General features: G+C 41.3%; 1 protein-coding gene across 1 annotated transcript in view; it reads right to left on the minus strand.

Annotated features, from left to right (window-relative positions):
• Positions 1-1,624: 1,624 nt before the first annotated feature.
• lancl2 (LanC lantibiotic synthetase component C-like 2 (bacterial)) overlaps positions 1,625-13,844 on the minus strand; it is a 50,011-nt gene continuing 37,791 nt past the window's right edge. The window contains exons 7-10 of the mRNA XM_038723196.1: positions 7,326-7,508; positions 5,524-5,700; positions 4,462-4,534; positions 1,625-2,799 (exon numbers count right to left, since the gene is read on the minus strand). Of these exons, the coding sequence (XP_038579124.1) occupies positions 2,723-2,799; positions 4,462-4,534; positions 5,524-5,700; positions 7,326-7,508 (510 nt within the window). The 3' untranslated portion in view covers positions 1,625-2,722. The remainder of the gene's footprint in view (positions 2,800-4,461; positions 4,535-5,523; positions 5,701-7,325; positions 7,509-13,844) is intronic.

Consider the following 13,844-nt stretch of genomic DNA (forward strand, 5'->3'; position numbering starts at 1 on the left):
CAGTGAGTCTAAAGTACACTCACCGGCCACTTTATTAGGTATACCTATTGCTTGTTAACACAAATAGCTAATCAGCCAATCACATGGCAGCAACTCAATGCATTTAGGCACGTAGACGTGGTCAAGACAACTTGCTGAAGTTCAAACCGAGCATCAGAATGGGGAAGAAAGGGGATTTAAATGACTTTGAACTTGGGATGGTTTGGCATTTCAGAAACTGCTAATCTACTGGGATTTTCATGCACAACCATCTCTAGGGTTTACAGAGAATGGTCAGAAAAAAAGAAAATATCCAGTGAGCTGCAGTTGTGTGGATGAAAATGTCTTGTTGATGTCAGAGATCAGAGGAGAATGGGCCAACTGGATCAAGATTAACAGAAAGACAACAGTAACTCAAATAACCACTTGTTACAACCAAGGTATGCAGAATACCATCTCTGAATGCACAACACGTCGAACCTTTAAGCAGATGGGCCACAGCAGCACAAGACCACACCGGGTGCCACTCCTGTCAGCTGAGAACAGGAAACTGAGGCTACAATTCACATAGGCTCACCAATATTGGACAATAGAAGAAAAACGTTGGCTAGTCTGATGAGTCTGGATTTCAGCTGCAACATTCAGATGGTAGGGACAGAATTTGGTGTAAACAACATGAAAGCATGGATCCATCCTGCCTTGTATCAACAGTCCAGCCTGGTGGTGGTGGTAGTTTAATATTTTCTTGGCACACTTTGGGCCCCTTGGTACCAACTGAGCATCATTTAAACGTGACAGCCTACCTAAGCTCAAATCTCAAACTGGTTTCTTGAACATGACAATGAGTTCAGTGTTCTACGATGGCCTCCACAGTAGGGGTGGGAATCACCAGAGGCCCCACGATATGATATTATTATACGATATTTATGTTGCGATTCGATTTTATTGCGATTTTAAATATATTGATATATATTGCAATTTATTACCTTTTTCCAACTTCCTATTAGGTCCCTAAAGTCAAACTTTGTCAACATCTGTTTATCTAAAAAGATACATTTCTCTCTTTGTTCATATCACTTTTTCAGTCCTCTATATGGTCCTGTTAAGTTTTCTAGTGGACTAAAAAAGCAATAGATTTTATTATTCTAGTACCAAAAAGTTAAAACTCCCATCTGCAATTTATATACTAAAATATCAATACTTGGCGTCTGTGTATCAATACAGTATTGCCATGGCAAATATCACGATACTTTGCTGTATCGATTTTTTCCCCCACCCCTACTCCATAGTCACCAGATCTCAATCCAACAGAGCACCTTTGGGATGTGGTGGAACGGGAGATTGGCATCATGGATGTGCAGCCGACAAATCTGCAGCAGCTGCGTGATGCTATCATGTCATTATGGACCAAAGTCTCTGAGGAATGTTTCCAAGTAAGTATGCCACAAAGAATTAAGGCAGTTCTGAAGGCAAAAGTGGGGTCCCACCCGGTACTAGCAAGGTGTACCAAATAAAGTGGCCAGTGAGTGTATATGTCTGCTGATAATGCACATATCACCTCTGGTGCTGACAGTAGAAAACTACTCAGAATGACCGATTTGGTTTATGAAACCACAACTTACACCAAATGACACAGGCAACATGCTTCAGCACCTCCATATTTAGTTTCAGTTCTGATCAGCTCATGAATGCACACAAGACAGATGTCTGATTTCACAGCTACATCAGAGCAGCTGTAGGTTGTAAGTGAGGAACCAGAGAGATGTATAGTTATTAAATAAAACAGGATTAGCACATGTTGTGGTAGGGAAAGTTTAAGGCCAGTACCAACACCTGTGTTCTTACGCTGACAAAGTGGACATTTTCTATTCCCCACCCCCAAGTATTTAAAGCATCATGTGCCATATAATATATTTTACATATCATTCTAGTTAATATTCCCTTACACAAAAAGTAAAGAAATTAAATTAAATTTCAACTTAGCTTCACAAAAGTCTTAAAACTAGCACTAAGATAGTTTTGACTTCTGATTCAAACAAAAGATGAGAAAACATTTCCCCACTATGCGACAAATACCAGGAGAACTGTAACTGCACACCTACAAATACAGGAAGAGACAAACAATACACTGACAGGATATGAGGTACCAAGAGCCAATTTCAGTGAGCATGCAGAGAAAAACCAAAACAGCTTTAGTTTACTTCACACACATCTACACTCCCCTGTCTTGGCCTAGGAATTATGATATTAAAGGCAGAAGACTTAGAGTGTGTTCTTTTGTGTCCATGCCAGCTGCCTGTAAGTTGTAATGAGTGAGGAGGAGAGACATGGGGTCCATGTCTTTACCACAAGAGGATGACAGGGGACTTCAAGACCCTTACATTTTGACCCCTCACAGAATACAAAGCCATCTATAAGAACAGGGAACTCCTTTAACAGTCTTCTTCAGAGTCATTATCACTGGATCTACAACATTCAATCTGTACTTTTGTCCAAAGATAATTTTGCCTTTATCTTTTTGTATATGTTTTCAGTCTCGTAAACCAAACAAAACTCAAATGCACTCACTCTGCTCAGTTCCAGGCTGATCTTCATTTTCAGTCTAATTCAGTCACTACTTGCTCACGTCAAACGTTGAAATCACAAATACATCCTCATTCAGCGTTGGAGTAAAGACCCAAGTTAGCTTCCCAAACTGTTTGTCCCCGTCCCCCTTCATTATCCTCAGTCAGCAGTTGGCAGGTCAGAGTTCAAAGGCAGGGAAACAGGAAGCGTCAGGGTTAGCCATCTCTGATAGGTAGTGGATGGCCCCCGCCATACCTGAGGGGAGAAACATGGCCGTTCAGTAAATTTGAAGTTTGTAGTTTCCTGTTCTCTGAAGGCAATGGATGGATTATTACATTATGCAATAAAAAACATTTGTATACTAATTATATAGCAAGCGGACAGACAGGCTGGAGCGTGAGTTCACCCTCACAGGACCAGCTTAAAAATAATGTTATGGGCTGAAGTTAGCTGTAGAAGCAGGGTGGAAACGTTTACAGCTCGACCAATATGGGATTTTTAAGACCAATACCGATATTGATTTTTGCGGATTTGAAACCTGATATTCCGATACATAGACGGATATTTTTTCTCCTTCTTTTCAGAAATATATAAGATAAACAAAGATTAGCCCTAATATTTGTTATGTGTAACTATGTGATCTCACCAAGATAACATGACATAATGCAGTGTAACAATTAACTTTTCATTGTTATAAATAGTACTTTGAACAAAAGTACAGCTGATCATGTCAGCTGATGGATGTGTGGTTTTCAGGGAGCTGCAGAGTGCCCTCTGGTGGACAAACTATGCAACAACAACACTCATGACTGAAGGATCTGTCTGTTTCTTTAATTGTTATTTATCAACTGGTATAAACACAGATACCGATTTATCTGGAATTAGTTCATAGCTGATAATATCTATTGGTCGGGCTCTACTAACTTGAATGTATACGAATAAGATTTCAAGTTAAGAAGGTCATGTGCTTAATTCCTTCAGTGTAGCTATGTGAAAGTCCACTCTAACAGAACTACACAGCATATAATTGACCCTTCGCTAAACTTCGCCCCCCCCTTAGTTACTGTTGCTAAGTTCGACAAACTGTCGGACCTGTTGAACTTTTATCACGGCGCTGCCACTGTCTATAACTGCACTCCCTGGAGAAATATTGTCTAATTTTTGGAAAAAACAATCCCAGAAAGAAGCAAACCGTTTTGCAGTTGCATTATACATTTGAAGGCTGTATTCAGGCTGACGTGAAAAAAAATAAAGACAGAAGCTAAAGGCAAACGATCACAGAGTAAAAGTGAACCGCTGTATTACCTGACAATTGAGAAAGAGGACAACGATATTAAGGATCAACACTGTTCCTGTAAAGCTGGGTAGGTCTCTGTTCACTATTACAATCATTAAAAAGCAAAAATAGTACGTCTATTTAACGTTACATTCAGCATTCGCTAGCGTTAGCTAACTAACATTACATTAGGAACAATCCACAGCATGAATTTTTCTGGATTTGTTTTAGGTTTTGGAAAGGGAATAAATTGTACTTCTCCTTCAACCTCTCTGAGTAGCGACTATTACGGGTGCCCCAGGAACAGCGTTTGACCATATCTTGGAAAAATACAGCAAAAAAAGCTAAAAAAACGACTCATTATGCATACGAGTCAATGGAGTGCAGCCATGAAAGTGTCGGACTTCAGTTAGAGCGAGTCCTGTACTGCGCTGTGATTGGCCAGCTGTGTATTTGGGGCGTGGCTTAGTCAATTATAATAATATATATAACTGACCTTTGATGGAAGAAGAGGTAGCAGCAGCAGACATTATGTTTGCAATACAAATTACAGGCCTGCTAATACACTGATTCTAAAGATGTTGTTCTTGCCAAGTTTTTTAGTCAATCTGGTGGAAAGATGAAAAATAACTATTTGGTACCTTCAAAAAGAGAGTATGGTCTGTCTGGGATGCGACAGCCATGGGTCCCATAGTCCAAACACCACTCCGCAAACTACAGGAAGGTAATAACAACATGTTTAAAGACATTTGTGGTACATTCATTCAAAATTCATCTACACATGTTAAATTGTAATGTAAAATATTAAAAAAAGAAAGAAAATTATACATCAAATAATGACTTGATTAAATCACTGCCACCAACAACCCATTCAGTGCAAATGTTGCTGGGAGACACAGCAAACCTTCTTGCGATAGCACATATGAATGTTCCATCCTGGAGGAGCTGGACTACCTGTGCAACCTCAATGGGCTGCAGGTACCGCCTCATGCTACCAGTAGTGACAAGGACACTAGCAAAACACAGAACTAGAGAACAGTTGGTCAGGAAGGATAAGGAGAGAACACCTGTCTGTGGCCACCACCTGCAGAACCATTCCCTTTTGGAGGTTGTCTTGCGGTTGCCTCTCCAGTGCACCTGTTGTCACTTTCATTTGCACCAAAACAGGTGACACTGATTCACAATCACTTCTGCTTCCTTACTGGAAATTGATATCCCTGAAATTTGCAGCCACAATATTTTGTCTATGTTATAAATTCTAGACTGTATATAAAGATGGACAGCAGCCAAACATCTGGATGGCCGCCCCCTCCATGTTAGCAGATGGGACATTGGCCACACAAAAATCCAAGTACACCTCAAACACATAGTTCTCATCTGATGTTTGTTCATTTTTCTGATAAGTTTGGTTTTAATTAGTTATTTAATGCTATTAAAAGGGGGTTTCACGTCACGACTGACAGCCGAGCTCTGCTCGTGTTTGAGTCGGTCAGGTGTAAGGGCGGGACCTCAATACCTCTCCTCCAACCCTGATCACTACTGAGCAGACTCTGGCTCCAAATGACGTCGCCAGCACAAGATGGCAGCACCCTTATCTGGGATTTACATTTACATTTCTTCATTTAGGGTCTCTCAAACCAAAGGCATGTGTCTTATCCACTGTTCCATCACCACCCCCTATATACTACGAATCTTGCTCTTACCTTGCAGGCGCGGTAAAGGTATTTTTTCTCCTGGGTGAGCTTGTAAAGGGATAGGAAGGCATAGCCGTTGCCAGCTGTGCCATGGCAGATTCCGTAGCCCTTTCTGAGCAGGCCTCGATGCCAGATCACCTCAGCACATTCTGCAGCCTCCTTCAAGTACTTCTCCTCTTTAAACACCTGGAGAGACACAGATGAAGCCAAACGAATAGTCAAACCTCATATCAAGCACTGTTAATAAGGTAAGGCAGCTCAAGTGTGTGATCAGATGAGCTGGACACCCTTCCACTTCAAGTTTATGAGATGTCAGCATTCTGAAAATTCATAATATTATTTGTGATTGAGTTGCTTGATCTTCTAAATCTTAAGGTCATGTGCTTAGTGAAAGGCCACTCTAACAGAACTACACAGGATATAATTGACCGTTCGCTAAGCCACACCCCCCCTTAGTTACTGTCGCTAAGTCCGACAAACTGTCGGACCTGTTTAACTTTTATCACGGCGTCCAACGCTAAGCTTCAAAGACACTGAGTATCAGCACAAAATATATCTGCTATAAACAGAGACAGAGACAGTGTGAACATACTGGGAAAAAAGCCAGTCTGCATTAGTCCAGCCAAAAGGCAGAGACAGGTGACTACAGGTGAAGTCATTGTGAAAACCTGGTGATGTGTGTGTGTGTTTTTGTTTTATGCGTATGTAGTCGTATGTTTTTGTGTGTGTTTGGTTAAGGATGAAGATGAAACACTGTTCTGTATATTTCTCAGATTGGATGGATGCATTGGGATTGCTAAAGGATGTGACTCCTCACTGACCTGTTTCAAAAGAAAGCACATCACCATTTCGTGGGACCTTTAAGGTGAGCATTAAATCACGAAGATGGTACTAACAAGCTTTGTGTTGCATAGCAACAAAAGTGATGTGATGCACTCCTCGCAGCCTTTGACATTGTCCCTTTGTAGGAGACAATTACAGACTTAAACAGTTTGTAACTTCCCTCTGTGGTAACAGATCTCCATGATAACTACTCAGTGAAACAGTGACTTTATGAACATGCTCATGTTTTCCTTCAGTTTACTGCAAATCACTGTTTGGTGGGGAGAAATGAATTATAACAGCTTCAAGTTAAAATAGCATGTAGACTCCACCTGACAAAATTCATGCAGCCACTGAAATAATCCTTCTGTGACAACAAATGTTGTGTGTTCCATTAATAAGTTAATAGCGTGACCGTGATAAACAATCGTGTCTATTGTGCTTTGTTCTCTGTGTGGTGCCAAAGAGTCTCTGCATTAGGGAGAGCAATAAGAATGCCAGAGCAGCAGCACACTGGTTTATTCGTTTTTTGCTCTCTAATGGGCAAAGGAAAGAAGAAATTCGCCTGCAATGCATTACTGTAGTTTGTGTGTGTACATAGCCAGGCTACTGAAATGAAGCAGTAAACACAGCTGGTTTTTAGTCAGGAGGGGAGGATTCATATCCCATCTTTGTCCTAATCATCTCTCATATTAATCAGTGACAGGATTAAGTATGTTCTTAATACAACAGAACCACTTTTACAACTTTTGTCTTTAAAAAAAAGGCAGCATACTACACGTTTCAGCATATACGGAACACAATATAGTGTCCATGCAGTGCAGGGCCATGCCACCAGGTGCCAGTGTTGTTCAGGAGATGGACCAGGTGGTTTATTAAAGCAAGAGCTCTAACATGTGGCCAGTTCAGACGGACACTGGTGATGGTCGACTGCTGAACTGTTGCTGCACACCATGAGCCACATAATACAGAGTGTAAACCAGTCTCACCTTATGAGCCAAGATCAGCATGTGGATGACACCTGGGGCTCCGTGGCACCAGTGAACCAGCCGGTCACTCTCGTTACTCAGCGATGATGGGAAGTTCCCCGAACGAAACCTCTTGTGGCGGACATAGTCGATGCTGGGACGAACCAACTCTGACAAAATGTCTGGATGGACCCTTGCTCCGGGCTGGAGAGAGACAGAAACAGACAGTTTAGTTTAATTTCTGCTGGCCAACTTGTCTCAGTATGGCACCACATATGCAGCCAGTGTATTTTTAACGGAAGCCACGTCAAGCAGCACAAAGCAGATGAACCGGTCAGGAAGTCAGCATAGAAAATCCATTTGATTTTCAAAATAAAATAGCCTGTACAGACTCCCGATCGTATATCAACAATAAACAAAGTAAGAGACAAAACAAGAAACAATTTAGCTACATAGCTGAATTACCATGGTAGAAGCACAAAAATCAAGGACAACTGAAAAACAAAATCTGAACAAGTCAGAAAATCAGCCAAGCAAAACGCTCTTATTCTTAAATGCTCTATGTGGCATATGAAACCTGTGCAAAGAACGGAACAAAACCGGTTCACAGAGAACTGTGATCTGTAGTAGAAGCAGGGCTTGACATTAACTTTTTTGCTCACCAGCCACTGTAGCTAGTGGTTTTCCAAAGTTACTAGCCACACAGCGTTTTCGGTAGCCTAATTTCTGTTGTTGGGAAATTACACTTTATATGATTAAAGTTGACTATGGCATGCTAAAATTTACTTGAACTAGATTTGCAACCCTTTTAAATGTAAATGACCACTGTACACACCCAAATCAAGACTATATAAAATGTATAACTCTACAGGTCATTATCATTAGCTCTGATAAGGTTGTGTGTTTTTATGAAAAACACACAACCTTTTTTATGAAAACATATAGGTTTAATTCAATTCAGTTTTATTTATATAGCGCCAAATCACAACAACAGTTATCTCACAGCGCTTTTCATAAAAGAGCAGGTCTACACCGTACTCTATGATGTTATTTACAGAAGCCCAACAATTCCCACCAAGAGCAAGCACTAGGCGACAGAGGCAAGGAAAAACTTCCTTTTAAGAGGCAGAAACCTCGAACAGAACCATGGCTCAGGGTGGGCGGCCATCTGCCTCGACCGGTTGGGGTGAAGGAGAGAGAGAGAGAGAGAGAGAGAGAGAGAGAGGGGGAGAGAGAGAGAGGAACAGAGAGAAAAAGAGAGGGATGGAAGGAAAGAGAGGGGAGGGAGGCAGCGGTACAGACAGTAAAGGTGATGATGTTGCTATAGACTAAATGAAAAATAGTACAGATATTTATAGTAGTGTTAATGATAACAATCGTAATGTTAATGATTATAATAACAATAATAATAATAGGACTAGCAACAATGGTCGTTGTAGCAGAGGGTGTCGAGCAGGAACACGGGGGCAGCAGGTGACCCACAGCCACAGATCCAGACTCCACAGCTCCAGAGCCAGAAACACCTGCAGAAAGTGATAGGAGGAGAGAGGAGAGGGACGAGAAAGCACAAGACTACCAGAAAGGGGAGAAGTTGTGTTAGTAACATGCAATAATGGGATGAGATTGCATACAGAGGGAGAGAAAGTAGAGGAGAGAGGAGCTCAGTGCATCATGGGAAATCCCCCGGCAGTCTAGGCCTATAGCAGCATAACTAAGGAATGGTTCAGGACTCACCTGAGCCAGCCCTAACTATAAGCTTTATCAAAGAGGAAAGTCTTAAGCCTACTCTTAAATGTGGAGATGGTGTCTGCCTCCTGAACCCAAACTGGAACCTGGTTCCACAGGAGAGGAGCTTGATAGCTGAACGCTCTGGCTCCTAGTCTACTTTTGGAGACTCTAGGAACCACAAGTAACCCTGCATTCTGGGAGCGCAGTGCTCTGGTGGGGTAGTAAGGTACTATGAGCTCTTTAAGATAAGATGGTGCCTGACCATTAAGAGCTTTGTAGGTAAGAAGAATGATTTTAAATTTAAAATTCTTTACTGGAAGCCAATGCAGAGAAGCTAAAACAGGAGAAATGTGATCTCTTTTCCTGGTTCCTGTCAGAACACGAGCTGCAGCATTCTGGATCAGCTGAAGAGTCTTAATGGACTTTTTCGAGCAGCCTGATAATAAGGAATTGCAGTAATCCAGCCTAGAAGGAACAAATGTATGGACTAGTTTTTCTGCATCATTTTTAGACAGGATGTTCCTGATTTTCACAATATTACGTAGGTGAAAAAAGGCGGTCCTTGAAATTTGCTTAATGTGAGACTTAAACGACATGTCCTCATCAAAGATAACTCCAAGATTCCTCACGGTGGTGCTGGAGGCCAGGGCGATGCCATCAAGGAAAACTATATCTTTAGATAATGCGTCACGTAGGTGCTTAGGCCCCAGAACAATAACTTCAGTTTTATCTGAGTTTAACATTAGAAAATTACAGGTCATCCAGGTTTTAACATCCTGAAGGCACATTTGAAGTTTAGCTAACTGATGAGTTTCATCTGGTTTGAACTCCATGACTAACTTTGGCATGCATGGACGACTCATTGTTAACATGTACAAACTGAAATATATCTGATAAATAGGACTTAAACCAGCTTAGAGCGGTTCCTTTAATGCCAATGAAGTGGTCCAGTCTCTGCAATAGGATCTGATGGTCAATGGTATCAAATGCAGCACTAAGATCTAATAAAACCAGTACAGAGACAAGTCCTTTGTCTGATGCAATAAGGAGGTCGTTAGTAATTTTCACCAGTGCTGTCTCTGTGCTATGATGAGCTCTAAATCCTGACTGAAAATCCTCAAATAAACTATTGCTCTGTAGAAAGTCACACAGCTGTTTAGCAGCTGCTTTCTCCAGAACCTTAGAGAGAAATGGAAGGTTAGATATAGGTCTATAGTTGGCTAAAACATCCGGATCAAGTTTGGGCTTTTTCAGAAGAGGTTTAATTACAGCTACTTTAAAGTACTGTGGTACATAGCCTGTTGATAAAGATAGATTGATCATATCTAGTATAGAGGTGCTGACTAAGGGTAAAACATCTTTAAGCAGCCTAGTCGGGATGGGGTCTAAGAGGCAGGTTGATGGTTTAGATGAAGAAATTATTGAAGTTAGTTGGTAAAGATTGAGGGAAGCAAAGCAGTCTAAACATATATCTGGTTCTACAGCTGTTTCTAAGGTTCCTGAGTTTAGAGATAAGTTGGTGCCAGTTAAGGGCAGGTCTTGGTGAATTTTGTTTCTAATAGTTAGAATTTTATCATTAAAGAAGCTCATGAAATCGTAACTACTGAGAGCTATGGGAATACTTGGCTCAATAGAGCTGTGACTCTCTGTCAGCCTGGCTACAGTGCTGAAAAGAAACCTGGGGTTGTTCCTATTTTCCTCTATTAATGATAAGCAAAGTAATACACTGCTCTGGCATTACGGAGGGCCTTCCTATAAGTTTTAAGACTATCTTGCCAAATTAAACGAGAATTTTCCAGTTTGGTGGAACGCCAATTCCTCTCAAGTTTCCGCGATATTTGCTTTAATTTGTGAGTTTCAGTATTATACCATGGAGCTAACCGTCTTTGTTTTATTATTTTCTTTTTTAGAGGGGCTACAGAGTCGAGTGTCATTCGCAGCGAGCCTGCAGCACTATCAACAAGATGATTTGGGAGGGACTGAAATTAGCATAGGAGTCCTCCGTTACTTTGTGACTAGATAATGTATTTAGAGCTGATGGAATCGCATCCTTAAATTTAGCTACAGCACTATCAGACAGACATCTTGTATAGAAATTTTTGCCCATTGGCGTGTAGTTCAGCAATACAAACTCAAAAGTTATCAAACAGTGGTCAGATAAAGAGGGATTCTGTGGGAACACCACTAAATGTTCAATTTCAATACCATACACCAAAACAAGGTCGAGGGTGTGGTTAAAACAGTGAGTCGGTTCATGAACACTCTGAGAGAAGCCAGAGAGATAAACGCAGCACTGAAGCTGTCATTCTCAACGTCCACATGAATATTAAAATCCCCTACAATAATAACTTTGTCCGTTTTAAGGACTAAAGCTGACAAAAACTCTGCAAATTCAGATAAGAATTCAGAGTACAGACCAGGTGCTCGGTACACTATAACGAAGAGAATTGGTTGCAGTGATTTCCAACTTGGGTGCGAAAGACAAAGAACAAGGCTTTCAAATGAGTTATAGTTTAGTTTAGGTTTAGAGCTGATTAATAGGCTAGAGTCGAAGATAGCTGCAACTCCACCTCCTCGGCCTGTGCCTCGAGGAATGTGAGTATTAATATGACTGGGAGGGGTGGATTCATTTAGGCTAACATATTCTCCATCACCCAGCCAGGTTTCAGTAAGACCAAATAAATCAATATCATAATCTGATATTAGTTCATTTACTAGTACACCTTTAGAAGAGAGAGATCTGATGTTTAAGATTCCACATTTAATTTTCCTATTAGTTTGCACTATTGCTCTTGTGGTTTTAATTTTTATGAGGTTTTTATGCACAGCTCCTCTTCTGTTTACCTTTGATTTAAATAATTTCGATGGTCGGGGGGCAGACACCGTCACTATAGGATTTTCACTAAGTAACTCCTGAAATGGAGGAGCAGAGAAGTGTGTTAGACTGCGACTCTGCCTCCTGGTCTCAACTCTGGGTTGTCATGGATTTGGTCCACTAATAAACTTGGCCAGATTTCTAGATTTGGCAGGGGTCCAGAGAAAACGGTGTCCAACATTGTTTTTGCATATGTACACACCGACTCAACATTAATCTTTACCGCCGACGTGAATAACAATCTTACTGTATTTACGTTTATCCTTAGCCAGCAGTTTCAAATAAGACTCAATGTCGCCCGCTCTGGCCCCAGGGATGCACTTAACTATGGCCGCTGGCTTCGCTAACTTCACGTTTCTCAAAATGGAGCTGCCAATGATCAGAGTTGGTTTCTCAGCGGGTGTGTCGCTGAGTGGGGAAAATCTGTTAGAGACGTGAACAGGTTGATGATGCCCCGTGGACTTTGAATGCTTACGACTATTCCTCCTTCGGGCAGTCACCCAGCCACCCCTTCCTGGCTGCTCAGGGGATGCCGGGGGACGGCTACCAGAGGCAAACTCAGGCCGTTCTGCACCGACTACCGGGGACTGGCTAGCTACAGTAGCTAAAGACTGATCTACCAAGGTGCGAAGCCGGACTTCTAAATCACTGAGCCTCGCCTCCATGTCTATAAATAAACTACACTTATTACACGTACTATTATCGCTAAAGGAGGCAGAGGAGTAACTGAACATCTGACACACCGAGCAGGAGAAAGTAGGGGAGAGAGAGGTAGGAGAAGCCATCGCTAGCTGCTAAGCTAAAGTCGCTAACGGCTAAGCTAAAGTACTGTAGCGTCAACTACCAAAACTTTAGAACAACTATGAAATTGAACAGCAGTCACTAAAAGATGGAAAGAACTGTGAACTGTAAGAATAAGTGTTTAGCGGACAGTTGGCTGCTGTAATCTAACAAATTTAACTGGTATTTAGCGAGAGCAGCACAACACGGTACCAACACACAAGTGCCGGAAACGGAAATGAGTCGACACGCTTACCGCAATACGTCAGCAACCTCGTCAATCAAAGGATCTCTATGAAGATTAAGATATAAAAAGTAGCTTCTTATTTCATATAATAAAAGTGGTGCATGGTTGTAGAAGATTAATTGAAGATAAAAACTAAACTGAAAAGAATTGCATCAGAATGACGGTCTATAGGTCTAAGGGAATGAGGCTGCCCTGTGACAGACTGAACTTACATATTCTCATTTGACAAAGTCTGGATGTTTGGTGCCCACACCCTCGTGCGGGGACACTCCAGGAGAGAATGCTCCTCTTGCCAGGCCGCATCTTCTTTCAACTAACATACCCACGTAGGGGGCCCATCACCAAGCTGGGCCCCCCCTCCATGCACCCATGCTACCTCCGCTTATGGGGAGAGAGTTTAACAATTAAGGGACAAATATGTAATGTAATATCAGCGCATAGTGCAGTAACAACCCAAACTGCTAAACATCCAGGTGTAACTGTTCAGCGGCCAGTATGCTTTTTCAGACTGCTAGCCGTTCAGAACAACTTCAAATACTTTAGATTTGACTTTTGACAACACGTCCTATGAACTAGTTCTAACTGAGCACAATGTTGCAGTTAACTTGCAATAATAACCAATCATTGTTTATTTAAAATACAAGCATGTACTTCTTTGGGTCAGCTGTATCATTTGAATGAATGGTTATGTTGAGCTAAGTGTTATAATTAGTGTAGCAGGTCTAAAGCTAGTATGATTTTTAATAAATTTATGAGAATACCCAATTATGTATTTTAATATTCAGAAAATATTAATCCATAAATCTCTTGTTTCGTGGGGCACCACCGGAGTTGTTATTAACCCAAAGTCTCCGGACCTCTGGGTAGCATTTTAATAATTATACAATTATTCACTAGTGATCAATTAGTT

Source organism: Micropterus salmoides, unplaced genomic scaffold (assembly GCF_014851395.1).
Source record: "Micropterus salmoides isolate LMB-PRFRI ecotype aquatic unplaced genomic scaffold, ASM1485139v1 Ms_hic_scaffold_1, whole genome shotgun sequence".
Classification (NCBI taxonomy): Eukaryota; Metazoa; Chordata; class Actinopteri; order Centrarchiformes; family Centrarchidae; genus Micropterus; species Micropterus salmoides.